Source organism: Aotus nancymaae, unplaced genomic scaffold, assembly GCF_030222135.1.
Source record: "Aotus nancymaae isolate 86718 unplaced genomic scaffold, 86718_ANA_hifiasm-v0.15.2.pri h1tg000057l, whole genome shotgun sequence".
NCBI lineage: Eukaryota > Metazoa > Chordata > Mammalia > Primates > Aotidae > Aotus > Aotus nancymaae.
This window is the reverse complement of record NW_026988471.1, coordinates 17,330,877-17,350,205: the sequence shown is the minus strand read 5'-3', so window position 1 is coordinate 17,350,205 and position 19,329 is coordinate 17,330,877. Positions and strand designations below refer to the sequence as shown.

At 38.7% G+C, this 19,329-nt stretch overlaps 2 protein-coding genes and 1 long non-coding RNA gene across 8 annotated transcripts in view; 2 read left to right on the top strand and 1 right to left on the bottom strand.

Moving 5' to 3' along the window:
• NT5C1B (5'-nucleotidase, cytosolic IB) overlaps window positions 1–7,004 on the top strand; it is a 34,565-nt gene extending 27,561 nt beyond the window's left edge. For all 5 annotated transcript variants that reach the window (XM_012475104.2, XM_012475103.2, XM_012475102.2 and 2 more), the window contains one exon: window positions 6,681–7,004. In XM_012475104.2, coding sequence (XP_012330527.2) covers window positions 6,681–7,004 — 324 coding nt within the window. The remainder of the gene's footprint in view (window positions 1–6,680) is intronic.
• Window positions 1–9,914, bottom strand: part of LOC135269656 (uncharacterized) — a 227,175-nt gene extending 217,261 nt beyond the window's left edge. For both annotated transcript variants that reach the window (XR_010337893.1, XR_010337892.1), the window contains exons 1-2: window positions 9,696–9,914; window positions 6,774–6,979 (exon numbers count right to left, since the gene is read on the bottom strand). This is a non-coding gene — a long non-coding RNA (uncharacterized LOC135269656). The remainder of the gene's footprint in view (window positions 1–6,773; window positions 6,980–9,695) is intronic.
• Window positions 9,915–10,094: 180 nt separating this feature from the next.
• RDH14 (retinol dehydrogenase 14) lies at window positions 10,095–16,058 on the top strand. Its single transcript, XM_012475105.2, has 2 exons — window positions 10,095–10,571; window positions 14,985–16,058. The coding sequence occupies exons 1-2, from the start codon at window positions 10,179–10,181 to the stop codon at window positions 15,600–15,602; spliced, it is 1,011 nt and encodes a 336-aa protein (XP_012330528.1). The 5' UTR covers window positions 10,095–10,178; the 3' UTR covers window positions 15,603–16,058.
• The last annotated feature ends 3,271 nt before the right edge of the window (window positions 16,059–19,329 follow it).

The following is a 19,329-nucleotide window of genomic DNA, read 5'->3' as shown; positions in this document are numbered from 1 at the left end:
CAGGGGTGACTGAATAGAATGGGAGGCAGGATGGCTCTAAGCTGTTCCAGGCTTGACTTTTCCCTTTAGCTTAGTGACTTGGGGGCTGCAAGATTTATTTTCCTTTCCCACTACTATTTCTGTTTTTCATAATTAAATACCTCCTAGTAAATAAGGACGAGGCAAAAACACGTATTTTGTATTCATCTTCATGTAATCATTTTCAGAGATCTTCCTTTCTTGGTGTAGATCAGGTTTCTCTCTGTTATATTCCTTCTGCCAGGAGATCTTTTGTTTTATTTAACATTTCACATAGTACAAATCTACTGGTACTGAATACTCTGATTTTCTTTGCCTAAAAAGTTTTCATTTTATTTATTTTTAAAAACAATATTTTATTTTTACTGAATATACTATTCTAGGGTTACTATGTTTTTCTTCTAGCACTTTAAAGATGTTCTTCCATTGTCTTCTCACTTGCATAGATTTTGATGACAAATGTCATGAATTTTATATCTTTGGTCCTATGTACTGTTACCTATTTTTCTCTGGCTGCCTTCATAATTGTCTATATTTCCTTTGGTTTGAATATGGGTGTATGGGTGTATGTGTGTGTGTGTGTGTGTGTGTGTCCCACAGCATTTCAATGCTCTGCTCTTTTTTCCCCACGCTTTTTTTCTCTTTCTGTCTTTTCAGGTTGGGCAATTGCTATAGACCTGTCTTCAAGTTCACTCATTCTTTCTTAAGCTGTGTTGAATGTACTGATATATCCATTAGGCATTCTTTATCTCTATATAGTAATTTTTATTACCATTTCCATTCAACTCTCTTATCATTTTAATCTCTTTGCCAAAATTGCTAGTCTATTCATGTATGGTATCCACTTTTAAAGTAGACATTTAAAGATATTAATCACAGTTATTTTCAATTCCCCCTGTTATATTTATGACACCTGGGTCATTACTAAGTCTAGTTCTTTTAATTTTTCCTGCAAGTAGATTGTTCTTTTTATTTTGTTCTGTTTTACTGTGGGATTAGCAATTATTGTGATAGATTGAATCAATCAAATCAGAAGTTAAACTTGTTTTAGGTTTTGTGGTTGCTATGGTTATCTTCATGGCCCCACAGGATCCAAATTTGTCTGGTATCAACTCTATTCTTAGGGTACAAACTGGCTTGCCAGAAAGTTTTCCTCAAGATTTCTAGTCTACTTTCAGCATTAGGCCTTCCCTGCGTGTCTGCTGCAAAGAAGGTCTCCCCATTCTTACCCCTTCCCAGCTATTTCTTCTATCTCCCTTGGGTTTAAGGATGAACATTATCCTGGCTCTTGCCATGGCCCAGTGATAGGCAATATCTAATGGTTCCAGTCCTTGATAGTTTCTTATCCTCCCAAAGGTAGAATATTTTTTTCTGTCCCCTTTTCCTAGTAACAGTGGATCTTTACTCATAACCTAGAGGTTAACAGTGTTTGAAGCCCTATTAGCAGTCTAGGGTCTTTGTTCCTGAGGTTATAAGCAACTAGGGGGAGTTTTAGTCTTTGCTCCCAGTGGCCTGTTCCCCTCCTCTGTGCCTGTACCACCAGGGGATGGCTTTCTTCTCTCACTCCACTGCCTGCAGTCTTTCTCATCAGCATCTAGTGAAGTCCACGAAGAAAAGCCTAAAAGAGTGTACTTCTGTGGCTGTGCAGGGCTTCTTTGTTCTCTCATTGGTCCACCTAGTTCTTTGTCAATCTCTTTTTAAAATTACTTGAATTGCTTGTACTTGCTTGTATGATATCTGGTATAACTTTCTACAACACTCTACCAAAGGTATCCAGTTCTTGCACTCCATGTCTTCTTTAAGATGCCTGTTTTCCCCTAGTTTTCATGCTAGTTGGTTACCCTGCAATTGCAGGTCTCTGATGGGCTCAGAAAAAGTTCTTTTTTTAGGTTGTCTGGAGTTTTCTTGTTATTGGGGTGGAAGTAACAGTCTTTCCCTAGTATTTGTTGTTTGTAACTTTCCCTAATATTTTTATATTTTTATTGATAAATTATATGCTGTACTACCGTGCAAATATATAAATTATAAAACATACCCCAAAATAGAAGTAAAAGAGAATGAGATGGATACCTGGTTTGAATGTGGTGACATCAACTCAGCATTCTCTATTTCTTCCATTGGAAATCATCTAAAAATAGCAAGGGAAACTGTGCCCCTCTGTGTTTCAAAGACAAACTGCAATGAGGGTGGCTCCTGTCAACAGTCACTGCCAGTTTGCTGCTGTTGTCAAAAAAAAAGTGCCAATTTTTTCACCTATATGTATGGATTCTACTGTGAGAAAGTAAATTTACTTGTTTTTTTATAATATATGAGCCTTAAAGAAAATTTAAGCAAATGATTACTCAATAAGTCATGTTTACGAAAACAATTTGTTTCCATGACAGCAAAGAAGGGAGTCTTTGAATCATGAAAACAAGTCAGTCTTCAAATACTACCTTTGACTTTCCCCTAGAAACCCACCAATTGTCCCAGGAAAAACCAATCTACTTCAGTATAAGTAATAAAAAGAGAACTGGCATTGATGATATTCAAAGATACCATGAGAAAAAGGCAGATAAAAAATGAACAAAATCTATTAACAGTGAAGAGCTCTTTCAAGAAAGAGTTGACACAATACAGATAATTATGACTGAACATTTGTCATGACTTTTAAAAACTTAAAGCAAGATCATAAAGTAAAAATGCAATAATCAAGGAGAAGAGATAATAAAATGTGAAATTATAGAATCCTGTAAATAAGAATAATTAAAAATGTAATTTCATATAGAAAAATGACAAAAATAGATAACAGATAAAGAAGACCCAGCATATGCCTAAGTAGAATCCCTGAAGAAAAACTTTAAAATCATGTTGTGGAGGGGGAGTGATGTTAAATATAAATATGCAAATTAATGTAAAAACATAAATTTAAAAACTACTAAATTATCAAAATATTTTAATGTATATATTAAATGATTAAAATGTTAAAGATTACTAGTCCATATTGTGTGATAGAGGTGTAGAATATGATCATAACTGAGACATGGCCTACTGAAATTACTGGACTTTCAAATGAAGAAATAATTATTTGGGCTGCCTACTCATATAAGTGGTGGAAGAGGTGGAATGGGACTCAAGATGCCCTCAAACTTCTCAAGAGCAGCCCTAAAAAGCAAAAGACAGTGAAGCAGTACTTATAAGATCTTGTTGGAGAGATCTTACATATAAATCATGGGTTCTATATCCAGCCAAAAGTTTATTCAAGGACAGAGGAAACAGATATACAGTTGAGAATATGCTATATTCTCAGGGATTATTACCATAAGATATTTTTGAGAAAATAGGTACTACAGGGCAAATTTTGGCCAACATGCAGAGGACTAGAAGCACAAAGGCACAAACAGTCATAAAATATATTTAACCATAGGATTAAAATTAAAACTGTGCAAATGAACAAATTTGTATGACGTAAAAATTATATAAGTAACAAAAAATGAAAAAATATGGGGAAAGAAGGTCTATGGAAGAAGTATGCTGGAATCTTCAGTTACAATAGCCAATCAAAGGATGAAATGTCAACTTGATAAACAGAAATCAAACAAAATTTAATAATTCAAAAGTAAATAAACACAAAGGAAGAGTAAATAAATGACTAAAATTAGATGGTGGAGAAGAAATAGATGACTAGAGAGACATTGAAGAAACACCCTGCTTTCATTATTTCTCATTATAAAGAATAATAGATCCATTCGGTTCCATTGGTCTATATCTGTTTTGGTATCAGTACCATACTGTTTTGATTACTGTAGTCTTGTAGTATAGTTTGAAGTTAGGTAGCATGATGCCTACAGCTTTGGGTTTTTTGTTTGTTTGGTTTTTTTTGCTTAGAATTGTCTTGGCTATGTGGGCTCCTTTTTGGTTCTAAATGAAGTTTAAGGTGTTTTTTTCCAATTCTGTGAAGTAAGTCAGTGGTGGCTTGATGGGGATAGCTCCAAATCTATAAATTACTTTGGGCAGTATGGCCATTTTCATGATTTTGATTCTTCCTAACCATGAGCATGGAATGTTTTTCCATCTATTTGTGTCCTCTCTTATTTCCTTGAGCAGTGATTTGTAGTTCTCCTTGAAGGGGTCCTTGACATCCCTTGTTAGTTGTATTCCTAGGTATTTTTTTCTCTTTGTAGCAATTGTGAATGAGAGTTCACTCATGATTTGGCTCTCTGTTGTTAGTGTCTGTTATTGCTGTATAGGAATACTTGTGTTTTTTTTTTTGTTTTTTTTTTTGAGACAGAGTTTCGCTCTTGTTACCCAGGCTGGAGTGCAATGGCGCGATCTCGGCTCACCACAACCTCCGCCTCCTGGGTTCAGGCAATTCTCCTGCCTCAGCCTCCCGAGTAGCTGGGCTTACAGGCACGCGCCACCATGCCCAGCTAATTTTTTGTATTTTTAGTAGAGACGGGGTTTCACCATGTTGACCGGGATGGTCTCGATCTCTTGAGCTCATGATCCACCCGCCTCAGCCTCCCAAAGTGCTGGGATTACAGGTGTGAGCCACCGCACCTGGCCTGTGATTATTGCACATTGATTTTGTATCCTGAGACTTTGCTGAAGTTCCTTATCAGAAGGCTGAAACTGGATCCCTTCCTTACCCCTTATACAAAAATTAACTCCAGATGGATTAAAGATTTAAACAGAAGACCTAACACCATAAAAAGCCTAGAAGAAAACCTAGGCATACCATTCAGGACATAGGCATAGGCAAGGACTTCATGACTAAAACATCAAAAGCAATGGCAACAAAAGCCAAAATAGACAAATGGGAACTAATTAAACTTAAGAGCTTCTGCACAGCAAAGAAACTATCATTAGAGTGAACCAGCAATCAACAGAATATGAAAAATTTTTGCAATCTACCCATCTGACAAAGGGCTAATATCCAGAATCTACAAAGAACTTAAACAAATTTACAAGAAAAAAACAACCCCATCAAAAAGTGGTCAAAGTCTATGAACAGACACTTTTCAAAAGAAGACATTTATGTAGCCCACAAATATATGAAAAAAGCTCATCATCATCACCGGTCATTAGAGAAATGCAAATCAAAACTGTACTGAGATGCCATCTCATGCCAGTTAGGATGGCAATCATTAAAAAATCTGGAGACAACAGATGCTGGAGAGGATATGGAGAAATAGAAACGCTATTACATTGTTGGTGGGAGTGTAAATTAGTTCAACAATTGTGGAAAATAGTGTGGCAATTCCTCAAGGATCTAGAAATAGAAGTACCATTTGACCTAGCAATCCCATTACTGGGTATATACCCAAAGGATTATATATCATTCTATTATAAAGACATGTGCACATGTATTTTATTGAGGCACTGTTTACAATAGCAGAGACTTGAAACCAACCCAAATGCCCATCAGTGATAGACTGGATAAAGAAAATGTGGCACATATACACCATGGAATACTATGCAATCATAAAAATAGATGAGTTCATGTCCTTTGCGGGGACATGAATGAATCTGGAAACCATCATTCTCAGCAAACTGACACAAGAACAGAAAACCAAACACTGCATGTTCTCACTCATAAATGGGTGTTGAACAATGAGAACACATGGAACACAGGGAGTGGAACATCACACACCAGGGCCTGTTGGGGGTCGGGGGCCTAGAGAAGGGATAGCAGGGGGTAGGGGGATTGGGGAAGGATAACGTTAGGAGAAATACCTAATGTAGATGATGGGATGGATGCAGCAAACCACCATGGCATGTGTATACCTATGTAACGAAACTGCACATTCTGAACTTAAAGTATAATAATAATGTAAAAAAGTTATACCAAAACTTTAAAAAAAAGAGAGTAGATCTGGAATTTTTTTTAATAGAGGACTGAGGGTACTATAGAAGGTTATAGTTGTAATTGATAGAAGGAAGTAATGCAAACCTTAAATGTCAGAGAACCACGGATACACAACTACAAAGAAGAAAGACACAAATTGTTGAACAATCCTTTAAAATCTTTAAAACATGGAAAATGCAATAAAAATCACAAGACAGAAACAATCTCAAGTATATATGTAATATGAATAAATGTCAATGAACGAAAACATATCTATTGTTTTTAAAAATAAGATTTCAGATTGTATCATATAGCAAAATCCAGTTATAGGCTCTATACAAGCGATATTAAAACTAAGTGTTTGGAAAGGTTAAAAATGAAAGACACAGTTAGATTCAAGCCAGACAGCATTAAACTAGACAAGAGTATACTTTATGAAGTTAAAATGCACAATTCACAAAAAGCAAATTAAAAGAGTAGTGCTTTGGTAATTAATTAGATTTTATTTAGAGTGACCCTGTATTCTAGCTTACCATGGATAATTCATGTCTGTTGTACTGGTTTAATTATTTATAGAATATTCTTTCATACTTAAAGTATACAGGTTTAGATGTTAAATCATACGGTCATTTAAGGCTCATTCCAGGAATGCAAGGATGATTCCATATCAGAAAACATATTCATATGAATACATATCAAGTTTTAGCATTTTGCCATCAGCTTCATAAGCATGTCATGCTGTATCATTTGTATTGTATCTTATAAGTCTCTGCTTTTCAGCACTCACTTTCTTTGGCTCATTGTATCACAGCTGTGATATATGTTCCTTTTACAGGGTCCCCTAAAAGGCTTTCTGGAAGATTTAGGCAGACTGCAAAAGAAGTTCTATGCCAAAAATGAACGGTTACTTTGTCCTATCAGGACCTACCTGGTTACAGCTAGGAGTGCAGCCAGTTCAGGAGCCCGTGTGCTGAAGACCCTTCGACGCTGGGGTCTAGAGATAGACGAAGCTCTTTTCCTTGCTGGAGGCCCCAAAAGTCCCATCTTGGTGAAGATCCGGCCTCACATCTTCTTTGATGACCACATGTTCCACATTGAAGTGGCACCGAAGTTAGGTTCCATCACAGATTATGGCTTTAATAAAAAGTTCAGTACTTAGGGACAGGGAAGAGAAAGTGGTGACAGTCTGGTATTACAGAAACCACTTCTTTTGGCTCTCTAGGATAATTATATAGGTATTTCAGAAGACTGACCCTTAAAACTTAGCTTCTTTGGAAAGGTTTTCTTTTGATTTTTTGAAAAACCTTTTGAACTCTTAAGTTACCATCAAACTACTTCTCTTTGAACTACCAATACTGCTGAATGCCATTGCACCTATCTCTGTGTAAGTCATAATGATGGCTCTTTAGGGTAAGTTTAGAACTTGAATATTTGCATGCTTAAAAGACTGTTTTAAAAGTTCACTTAGTTTCATAAAGCTCTGTTCATTTTTGGATGTTTGTAGATAACAATGAATTGTTACCCATCAGCATTGTAGAGTAGTGTCTTCAAAGATAGAATGAGTATGGTTAAGCACATTCTTGAAAACTGGAGCTTTGTATTCTGTGACTACCATGTCCAGCTTTTTAACCAATGCAAAATGAGGATTTCACTCTACCTGCATGAGTATAACAATTTTGATACTGCTCATTTAGAAATAAATCAGGTGGTTATTCCTCCAGGATATTTTGTAAGACAAGCCTTAAACAGAACCTCCTGAGAAGGGTTCTCTGTAAATTACTTGGTGGATTAAATGCCTCTGGTTCACAGAGTTTAATATATTTGAAGTCTCTGGCTTTGGGCATAGCAGGGTGGCCCATCCATATTTGTATGGATTAAAAAAAAAAAAAAAGACCCTATGCTACCACTTTAAAATGTGACTGAAGTGTAGTATCCTGGACCTTCATTGTCATTCTCTTTTGATTTTGGTTTTGTTTTTCAACAATTGGTTGATCATTAAATATATCATATGTTAGGCACAGTGACCTGCTTATTTCACGTTACTTCATTTTCTTATCAAATTAAATGTTTGTGACATAGTATCACTATTACCTTCCTTTTTATCAATGAGGAGCCTAAGATTCAAAAAGATTAGATAGCTTGTACAAGGATATGAACTAATGAGTGTTAAGACTAATTAGATTCAAATTCAAATCTTCAAAAGTTATAATGATGTCTCTTTCCTTCCTTCTAAATAGAGTTATTACCCATCTGGTACAGATTAATCATTTCATTAAGTTCCATGTGCAAACTACACAGCAACACTGCAGGTCTAAGGATTCCTCCTCCCTCTTTTCCTCATACTCTCTCCTACTCTCTCTACCTCCATCTTTATCTCTATTCCACCTGTACATATGTATTCCACCCCTGACTCTAGTTGAGAAGACCACAGCTGAAACACATCTTCTGATGCTCCCTAATTTGATGTAAACCAGTCCAAACTATATCAGCTGTGACTACGACACTTACTGAGTACCCACCATTTTCTAGGTATCCTCCCATGTGAAGACCACAAGAGATACACAGACATAATTAACCCTGTCTTCTAGGAAACTCAAAACCTTAACAATCTGGTCAAGGAAGTCAAATGTACAAACTCAAACAGCCAACACCAGAAGGCTGTTTGTCCTCAGTGCCAGTGAGGCTCACACATGAGGTGAAGGGAGCAGAGATCTTTATAGGCCCAAAGTGGTCAGGAAAGGACTTGAGGTAGCCTTTCACTTTAATGGATGGGCAAGATGTGGATGGGTAGAAAGGAAGAGAAAGAAGAAACACATATGCTGGAGGATCACTGAGTTTGAGTAGCAACTTCAAATTGGGGATAGGGTGGAGTAGGACCATCTCTCATGATTCCTGTTCCTGGTGCCTTGTCTAATCCCCAGTAAGAGTGCTCTTTCCCACCTCTGAGCTCCATTATCATTACTCATAAGAAACCTCCTGGAATCCATCCCTCTCTCTTGTTTTATGACTATTAGTTGCATGTTACATCCTTTCCAAAGGTAAGGGAGTGGAAGATGGATTATCACAATTATATAGGGAGTCTGTTTCAAACTACATAAGCTGTGGCTCTTTTTCCTTATCTGAAGAACCTGCAATGGGTGTAGGATAGGAAGTGGGAGATCACAGTTCCAGAAAGTAAGCACCCTGAGAGCAAAAATGGTATCCCATTTTTCTGTAGCTCTAACAGGGAACAGGCAGGGCCAGGCACATGCTGGATAGAGAGGCAGATGAACGAATGAGCCTTTAAAAGTAGCTTGGTCTACAGCTAGGAAGTTTGTAGCTTGAAGATGGGTCCCTGTGGCACTAACCCTGATATTAATGAGGCATTTTACAGTGAACCAAGCACTGTGCTTTCCACCGTTATGTGTAATCGTTCCATGGAGAGGGCAGGGAAGCATTTGTAAATGGGCCTGCTCAGAAGCCTATATTTACAGTAAGTCCAAGCTTCTCCCACTGTACCTCTGCCAGTGTCAAGATCATTTGCGGATGACTTTCTTTTTTTTAAAAGAGACCAATGTCATAATGTCTTCTTCAGTGATCTCAAAGTGTGGTTCCCAGATCTGCAGAAGCAGCAGCTCCTGGGAACTTGTTAGAAGTACCAATTCTGAGGCCCCATCCTGGACCTATTGAATTAGAAGTCCTAATACTGAGGTCCAGGTTTTTTTGTTTTCATTTCCCCCCCTCGAACCCTCACCCCAAGCCCTCCAGGTGATTCTGATGTGCGTTAAAGTTTGAGAACTACTCGCCCATTCTATTTCCAACTGATTCATGTTGCTAAATTCTTTGTCTTATCTATGAAAAACAGTCCTACCTCAGACTTCCTCTGGGCAGGGACCATTCTCCAGAAGGTGAGTTGAACTGAATTTACAAGTCCCAGGAGCCCTTAACGGAAAACACGAAATGCCCTAAAGAGTGGCATTTGTAACAGGGCCTGTACAGATATCTGTAATTCAAAGTACTCATCAGGCATTACCATGCGGAAGGCCGCCCCTACTCTGGGGTTTCAGTACGTATGAACCACAGCAGCCTGAACACGGAACTGGGTACCCAAACTCCACCATTAGGCTGGGAGGAGGTTTCCCAGAGGGCGCAGGACTCCAGGCGCTGAACTCTCCCAACCAATCAGGAGCCCTCAGAGGGAAACTACAAGTCCCAGTATGCCCCACGCGCACCGTCAAGGGCCGACTCGTCGTGCCCCAGAGTGCTCCGCGTACAGGTGGCCGCCTGGATTCCGGGAAGGCGGCGGCGCCGGAATTCCTGTGGAGGGGCGGGTGGGCCCTCTGGCCGGGCGGTGATGGCAGTGGCCACCGCGGCGGCTATACTGGCCGCCCTGGGCGGGGCGCTGTGGCTGGCGGCCCGGCGGTTCGTAGGGTCTGGGGTCCAGAGGCTGCGCAGAGGCGGGGATCCCGGCCTCATGCACGGGAAGACCGTGCTTATCACTGGGGCGAACAGCGGCCTGGGCCGTGCCACGGCCGCCGAACTGCTACGTCTGGGGGCGCGGGTGATCATGGGCTGCCGGGACCGCGCGCGCGCTGAGGAGGCGGCGGGTCAGCTCCGCCGCGAGCTCTGCCAGGCCGCGGAGTGCGGCCCAGAGCCCGGCGTCGGCGGGGCGGGCGAGCTCGTAGTGCGGGAGCTGGACCTCGCCTCGCTGCGCTCAGTGCGCGCCTTCTGCCAGGAGATGCTCCAGGTGTGGGTCTCGGGTGGTAGGGGGCCGGGCTGGGGATGAGGGCCTGGGAGCGGGGTGGGAGGGGCTTGCGGACCGCGACTGAGCCGGGAGGGTCCGCCCTGGGGTTCGGGGTGTGACCTTGGGGACCGCTGAGGCTGAGAGGAGTCCAAAAGCCACTTTGAGGCGGCTGGGAAGCTGCACGGTTCAGAAGGAAAGAGGAGCTAACTGGGAGGGCTGCCTTCTGTCCTCTAAGGATGTAGTGAAAGAAATGGGCCCAAGAGAAAAAAAAATATAAGCCAGTTTCTGAACATTGCATTTCGTTATGTGAGGAACGCCCCGGAGATAGATTCATGGCCTCTGGATTGTTTTTCCTGTGTCAGAAGTGAATCTGCACCGAACTGTGTCTCTGGAACCCCAGAGCACTGGGAGAAGTTGCTAGCCAAGGACTTCAGATCAGTCCTGAGAAAAATATTTCTCCCTCCCCTAGCCTCTGCCCCTTTTCTGCTGGGAAAGGGAGCTCGCTGCTTCCAGTAAACTCAGCACCATCCTTAACGGGACTCTGGTCTGATTTCCAGGTAGAATAGAGCTTGGAACCCAGTGGTCATGCTCCAGACAGGGACAGGAATAAAAATAATATAATACCCAGCATTTATTGAAGATCTGTATGCCAGGAGCTTTGCCAAGCATTTCAGATCTTCCTTTTTGTTTTAAATGAAAATAAAGTGTCCTTGCCTATAACTGTCATTGAAGCTATACAGTAACCCTGTGGAGTAGGCATTATTATCCCCATTTTACAACTCGAGGAAACTGAGGCATAGGAAGGCTAAGCAACTTGCTTGTAGTCTGTCTCCAGAACACTTGCTCTTAACCCCTTTCTTTTCTCCTGCTGCCTGGTAGGGAGGTATGAGGATTTGTTTGTGCAAATGGTAAGTGATTCCACGTAAGTGGATGTCTCTGTTGAGATCGAGGTAGAAGGGTTTCTTGCAGGGGTAACTGGCATTCAGAGGTCATTTGTTCAGAAGAGTGAAATTTAAAATTAGCTGGGACAAGAAAGGTGCCTATATGCATGGAGTCTCTTGAATCTAGAGAACAGGTTCCCAAGTTTTCTCAGTAATTTTTTGATGATGCCCTTAGGCCAGAAGTATTTCCCAGTTCATTTATTAAGTAGTTAAGTTCAAACAACTGTAAAACGAAAAGTTTCTGATACAGGTCTCAATCGATTTACGAAGTCTATTTTGCCAAGGTTAAGGATGCACCCGTGACAGAACTTCAGGAGGTCTTGAGGACGTGTGCCCAAGGTGGTCACGGCACAGCTTACCTTTATACGTTTTAGGAAGACATCAAATTTGTAAGATGTACATTGGTTCTCCTGGAAAAGTGGGACAACTCGAAGTGGGGGCTTCCAGGTCATAGGTAGATGAGAGATAAAAAGTTACATTCTTTGGGGTCTTTGATCAGCCTTTTATTGAATGCACAATTTATATGTGCAGGGGGGATAGAGGAATAAGCACTTATGTCTTAGACTGGCTCAGTCAGTTTGCATTTTCACAAAAACAGAAGACTAGAGGCAGCAATCAGATTTGTCTCAGGTGAGCAAAGGGATGACTTTTGAGTTCTTTTATTTGGCACTTGTGAAGATGAGCTATCAGTTTATTAATAGATTGCCAGGGTGAAATTCAACAGAACTGTTTTAGGGTAAGGATCTTGAGGAGGCCCATATGGGCAAATTGTGAGGGTGGTATGTAGCTTCTTTTATTTTGTAGCTATCTTAGGAATAAAATGGGAAGCAGGTTTGTCTGAATCAGTTCCCAGCTTGACTTTAACCTTCGCCTTAGTGATTTTGGGCTTTGAGATTTCTTTTCCTTTCACACAACCTAATAAGTAGTTATGTCCTAACAACTTAGTAGCTGTTTGAGAAAATAACATATACTTGAAAGAAAAAATTATTATTTTATTATTAAACAGCCATAATTACTAACAGGAAATGTATGCCTGTCGGTCACTACACCACTGTCTGAAACCTTGGAATCAGATTGGACACTGCTACCCTCATTTCCTGTTCTAGGTAGATTTTTAGCATTGTTCTTGTTTTTTATTACAGCAACTGCTAACAGCTGCTTAAAAGTCAGCTCTACAAAGAAATAATATCGTCGAAAGGAATATAGCACAATATAATGTTGAAGCTGTGAACCACCTGTAGCTAGTAGTTTTTGAAGTATTGAGCAAAGTATCAGTGTTTTTCTCAAAAATTAAAATATTCCACAACACCCTGAGAGTTTGCTGCAATGCTGTAGGGCACAGTTTGGGAGCTGTTGCAGAACTACAGACTTGGCTTTTTGGTTTTTTATTGCTAGTATTTCATTATTGTGTAACACAGGCTAAATAATACTTATCTATGAGATTTTGAAGCATTAAAAATGGGTCTTTCTGTTCTTCATTAAAATATAGATGGAGCTGGGTGTGCTTCTTTGGCACTTGAGGCAGAACTAATTAGAAAGTGAGGACACAAAGAAATAACTAAGTTGTTCTTGCTTCTAAGTATTTCTGTTCCCGCCTAACTCTGAAGTTATGTGACTATAATTAGAAAGAAAAAAAAAATGGAAATGTAGATTATTTCCCACAGGTTGGTATTCTTGGTATTTATGTCATTTATCTCCTATAATTTAAAAAATAGTAAATGATAAAATTTTAAAATAACACAAGCCCAGAAAAGAATGATAGCTAAAAAATGATTAATTCAGGAAACTCTTCCAAATGCTTAGTGAAAAACAACACTCCTTTCTTTTTCCCATGAGTGAACTCTTGCCTTCTTTTTGAAGTTGACTGTTGGAAAACCCAAAGATGCTTAAACAGGCCAGAATGAGAAATAGTTAATCCTCTGACAGGTGGGCTTTGATAACAGTTGTGAAATGTAACACATTTTTCTTTTTACTTAGACTTGGCAGAAGGGCCAGTGAAATTTGAAATTTGACCTCAAATTAATCGTGGGTCATCACAGTGTCTTTACACTTGGAACATGTAGTACATTGCTTTGTCCATCAAAAGAAACAGAGAACAACTGAGAAAAGGCTAGAGAAGACCATCTTACATGATTTAGTGAATAAAAAGACTTCCCTATGGGAGCAGTCTAAATGTTAAGACTTTAATCTGGAATGATACAGAAGCATATGGTCAAAGTATAAAATATTGACTGTACAGCTCTCCTAAATTAGAGTCCTCCTTACGCAGGATATTTATTACCTGTTTAATTTTTTCTTAATCTTTGATTATTCTTTATAAATATCGATTTATTCATGATGTTCTCTCCAGTGTTAAGTTTGCATTTCTGACCTTTTCTATTGCTTTTTCAGTTTTAAGGACATGACTTGAAGTTGTTCCATCCCCATGGTGCCATTTACCCCAAGAGAACTACAGAATAATGCAACCATAAGTTTGTCCTTGGTGTTGATAACTAGTAGCTCTGGGAATAAACTATGCTTACCTGTCTTCTGCTGTATATGGTCTGTCCAGCTTACCTCTCTAGCTGTTTTGAAAATCCCAATTAGAAAGCCATCCTAGCTTACTAATTAAGAAAATAGGCCTTGATGTCAAAGAAGACTTCATCTTCGGATCTGATCTTATTTTGCTACTTAGGAGTGCTGATACTGGGCGAGTCACCTAGCCTCTGAGCTTCATTTGCTTATAGAGTTGTTGGAATTAGATGTGGTAACGTGAAAAGCCCAGGCCCCTATCAACCTTGTGCATCTTTTTTTTTTCTTATTTCTCTCAATTACTGAAAGCTCATAGAAGCATTTTACAGAATTTTGGTAGTCTGCAAGAATTTTTAAACATTTTATCATAGCTACATTTATTATAATTTTGATATGATCTCAGTATTATCCTGATAACTCCCAAATTGATATTTTCCTAGTTCATCCGAAATTAAGGGAAGAAATACAGGATTATAGGAGCGCCTTGTCCTCAAATTGACTGTATTTCTGTTTTAAGAAAGATCTTAGTACTGATCACTTAGTCACCTTTAGTGCAATGGTAAAGTTTATATATTTATTTGTAAATATTATTGTTATAAAAGCACATAACCAGAAATTAAGTCTTAGATCTAGTTTCTACATCCTTTATTGGAAGATTAGTGTGGATAAATACCTTTCAATATATCAATCATTTTGGTAAATGAGAAAAAAGAGCTATTGAATGAAAGATCATGAATATCAGTATTTATCTGAGGAACATCTTGCAGAGGAATCCCTTCCCCCATTAATTAGAACAAAATTTGCCAGTGTTTCAAGTAGTTCTCTGATCGATAGACCCAACAACTGAAATTAAATGCTTTTAGTCTCAAGTTCCCATTTTTATTAAAATCTAATTACCATGAAGAGAAAAAGCAATACAAGGTGTGTGTTCTTAATTCTGCTATTCTCTTTTTGACATTTAAAGGAAGAGCCTAGGTTGGATGTCTTGATCAATAATGCAGGGATCTTCCAGTGCCCTTACATGAAGACTGAAGATGGGTTTGAGATGCAGTTCGGAGTGAACCATCTGGGGCACTTTCTACTCACCAATCTTCTCCTTGGACTCCTCAAAAGTTCAGCTCCCAGCAGGATTGTGGTAGTTTCTTCCAAACTTTATAAATATGGAGATATCAACTTTGATGACTTAAACAGTGAACAAAGCTATAATAAAAGCTTTTGTTATAGCCGGAGCAAACTGGCTAACATTCTTTTTACCAGGGAACTAGCCCGCCGCTTAGAAGGCACAAATGTCACCGTCAATGTGTTGCATCCTGGTATTGTACAGACGAATCTGGGGAGGCACATACATATTCCACTGTTGGTCAAACCACTCTTCAATTTGGTGTCATGGGCTTTTTTCAAAACTCCAGTAGAAGGTGCCCAGACTTCCATTTATTTGGCCTCTTCACCTGAGGTAGAAGGAGTGTCAGGAAGATACTTTGGTGATTGTAAAGAGGAAGAACTATTGCCCAAAGCTATGGATGAATCTGTTGCAAGAAAACTCTGGGATATCAGTGAGGTAATGGTTGGCATACTAAAATAAGAACAAGCAGTAAAAGAGCTATTTATAAACCTGCATATCAGTTATATCTGTGATCAGGAATGGTGTGGCTTGAGTACTTGTTACTTGAAGAAAAAGAATTTTGGTATTGCAATAGCACTGCTAAGAGGTACATGTGAATATTTTGCAGTTATTGAAAAATTATTTTGGGGATAAAATTTGAGCAAAGATGTTTTAAATATATAGTAAATATAATGAATAATAAGTATAATGAAAAATATATTGTAAAATTATAACTGGGTAAGCATGGATGGCAAATATTAATATTTATCAGAATTAAGTGACTCAAAGTGCTATTCAAGAGGTTTTTCAAGTATCATTGAGTTTCATGGCCAAAGCATTAACTATTTTTACTACGATGCTTATTTTTGTGTGGAAATAATCTCCATGGTGTGTGCACACAAGTCTTACTTGGAATAAATTTACTGATACAAATTCTTTACTGTGTATTTCTTTGGAGACTTCACTGAATACCGTCTTTATCCTGTCACCGTTAGCCTCTGCAGATCTTGGTCTACCAAGCTTCTTCTTGCCACATATCTTGCACACTGCTCTGAGAGATAATATTTCTAAAACCCAAATCTGTCACATCCCTGCTTAAAAAACAGTGGGTTTTGAGCTTTAAAAAATATATATGCAGAATTCTTTCTTCAAAAGAATTGTTTCACTGAAATGTAGAAGCTGGAGGGGTAAAGCAGGTTATAGCAGTGCCGCCAAGGTGGAGTCCCCCAAGGCTCCTCCTAAAGGGATTTCATAGAATATAGTTGTTTATAAACCACTTTTATTTAGATTAAAGATTAAACTGTTTAAGATAGAGTTGAGGCTCCATGACGCGGCACCATGCTTACCCTATACTCTCACACTCAGCACTGTTGAATAGAACTGCAGTGAGGGATGGAATGTTCTCTTTGTTGTCAGATGTGGTGGACTCTAGATAAATTGGGGTTATTAAGTACTTCAAATTCAACTAAGAACTGAATTTCTAATTACACGTAATGTTAATTTAAATAGGCACATGTCTAGCAACTGGTGTCTTGGACAGTTCATCCCATCAAATAACCCAGTCCTGTTGTAGAACAGTCACCTACTCACTTGCTCTGGGCCTTTCTTTATATTGTTCTTTCAGTCCGGAATACCCTCTCCTTGTTCCTTGGAAATATGACTTACCCTTTAGGTTCCTTTCAAATGTGTTCCTTTTTCCAACCCCTGTAAGCAGAGATAATTCTCTCTTCCTACTTTTTTTCCCCTTGATCTTGATACTTTTACTAGGAGTTTAGTGCACTAATTATTCATTCACGGATTCAGTTAGATAATTAGAATAGAAATTCTCTAAGGAAAGGATATTTATTTAATTATTAACTTTCTTCCCTCAAGTATCAAGTATAGTGCCTAGTACACAGTAAAATTCAATAAATACTGGTGTGCATAAGAATAATTGAGCCCAAATAGGACTATTGTAGGCATCCATGTTACAGCATCAAAAGTATCTACTTAATTTCAATTATTTGTCTCACCGTCTCCTTATATTGAATAAAGGAATTATAACACTAAAGTATAGGCAGCTACACTGAATTTAATGACTATTTAGTCCAGGGATAATTCTTGGTTAGTATTTTTAAGACCATTTATAGTATCAGGTTAGCAGTATCAGTTATTTTCAAGAATGGCAGGATCTTGGCATATCATGCAGAAGGTCTGTTTTCTGTTAGAGCATTGCCTTGTGAATTGGAGAAACTGTTCGTATCATCACAGGTGTGTCTCTGCAGGTGTAGTGGATATAACTGCATCATGTTCTTTGAAACATTGTATTTTTAAGAAGTAATCCTACAATGAGACCTGCTGAACTTAGAAATATGGGCAGGAAATACACCAGAATGCAACTTGGAAAAATGGAAGCTAATAAATCTGTCCTACACCTCGACTTCATTAAAAGGGAGCCCTCTTTTTATTTAATACCATCTTTTCTGGCTGCATTTTGATACTTGATGCTTTTCAGGGGATTTGGACCTTTTGTAAGAGTTGAGCCTTTCAGAGTTCTTATTTGTGGCACCATAATAAAATAGGATATATTAACTTATCGTGATGGAAAACTAGAAACTTATCTGGAAACACCCAACTATTAAGGTAAAATGAGCTGCCATTTGGAAGATGTCCTTCTCACCACTGTGTTTGATGGAATCGAGGACTAAGAGCTCCAAAATGATGAGTTAGATTTTGAAGACTGAGTCCTTAACTTCTCTCCTTTCTCCCTTTTGCTGACTCACTTTAAACAATTTTACTGGGCAAAGAAATAAGTAAAAGGCAGTCCTGTTATTTTGATACTTGTTCTCACCCTCAGCAATATATTAGAGGGAAGCCTGTAATGTGCCAGATAATGGAAGAAGTGTGTTGAAAACCCATTTTCCATGCTGGTTCTTGGTTTCATTTTTTTTTGAAAACTTGACTCCTATTTCAAGCAGCTTATTCTGAGCAGGGTTGAGGTTGCTGGCCTTCTGTTTCAACTTCACTTAGAGTAACTATTTTATATAGTAGGCTTCTAAGTAGCATTTAATTGGAGAAGGGGCTTCACAGCTTACACCACCACATTCAGTTTGACTAACAGCTCTACTGCGTAACAGTTCCTGTAACCTTGGCAAGTTACTTAAACTTTCTGAGCTATTGGTTTTTTTGGCTCTATATTGAAATATAAGTGTCTACTTTAAAGGATTACTCAGTGAATGAAAGTGACAGAGTATGTAAAGCCTTTAGCAAAGTGCCTGGCACATATGGGCACACATCCATTTCTCCTTCCACGATGCAACTAATCATCACTATCTATTAGTAATAGTTATTAGCGATGCAAATGGTTAGGCAGTACATACGATGGAAACAAAACTCTAAACCAAAGGTCACCAGGCTTCATCTAAAAGGCCAGTTTTTTTTTTTTAATTATCTTTTAAAAATGTAAAAACCATTTATAGCCAGCACAGACCATACTATTGTACTTAGATAACTGGTACAGGCTTCCAGGGCCAATGTACTCACTTGTTTGCTTTTAAGACACCTTGTTTGGAAGTAGTTGTCATATATGCTGTAGCTCCTATTCCTCTATAAGGCTGCTGTTGTTTTTCCATATTATTTCTAATCATGGATGACTATTTGCTTGCAGATCCAGGAAGCCTAGAGAGTGTATTTTAAAAGTCTGTCTCCAGCTATAGATTCTGGTGTGAGGAAGAGCAGTTATCTGCCTTCAACTCACTCCCCTGACAAACCTGCTGGGCCTGGCCAGAGATCTGAGGGAATCTGTATTTGAATATTTAATTGATTCCAAATGTCCTATGGAACACTGAAGAGAGAACATGTTACTAACCACACTTCAGGAGCTTGGCCCCCACAGACAGCTTCAGATGTTTCACAAACCTTCTCTGGGCAATGGGGAGTTAAATTAGTTACAGGTTAACATGGAGAAAGGTAGTTTATTTCTAGAGGAAACTAAGATGGAGTGCTCAGTTTTATGCAGACAGTAAGGAAAAGTTTTTCTAAGCCAGATGTGTAATCAAAGTGCAGTGGAAGCACTTTTAAGCAACTACCATCTAACAGATTTGCTATAATAACTGATTCTCCATTCTTTTTTTCTAAAAATAATAATAATAAAAAAAAAACTAATGCACATAGCATGTGAAACTTCTAGGCTGATAGGCTTTCCTGTAGCACACAACAGCCCTTCTGC

Excerpts from the sequence above, each read along its gene's own strand:
- RDH14 (XM_012475105.2), top strand. The coding sequence starts at position 10,179 with ATGGCAGTGGCCACCGCGGCGGCTATACTGGCCGCCCTGGGCGGGGCG. Across the intron at positions 10,572-14,984 it reads TCTGCCAGGAGATGCTCCAG|GAAGAGCCTAGGTTGGATGT; the intron begins GTGTGGGTCTCG and ends TGACATTTAAAG.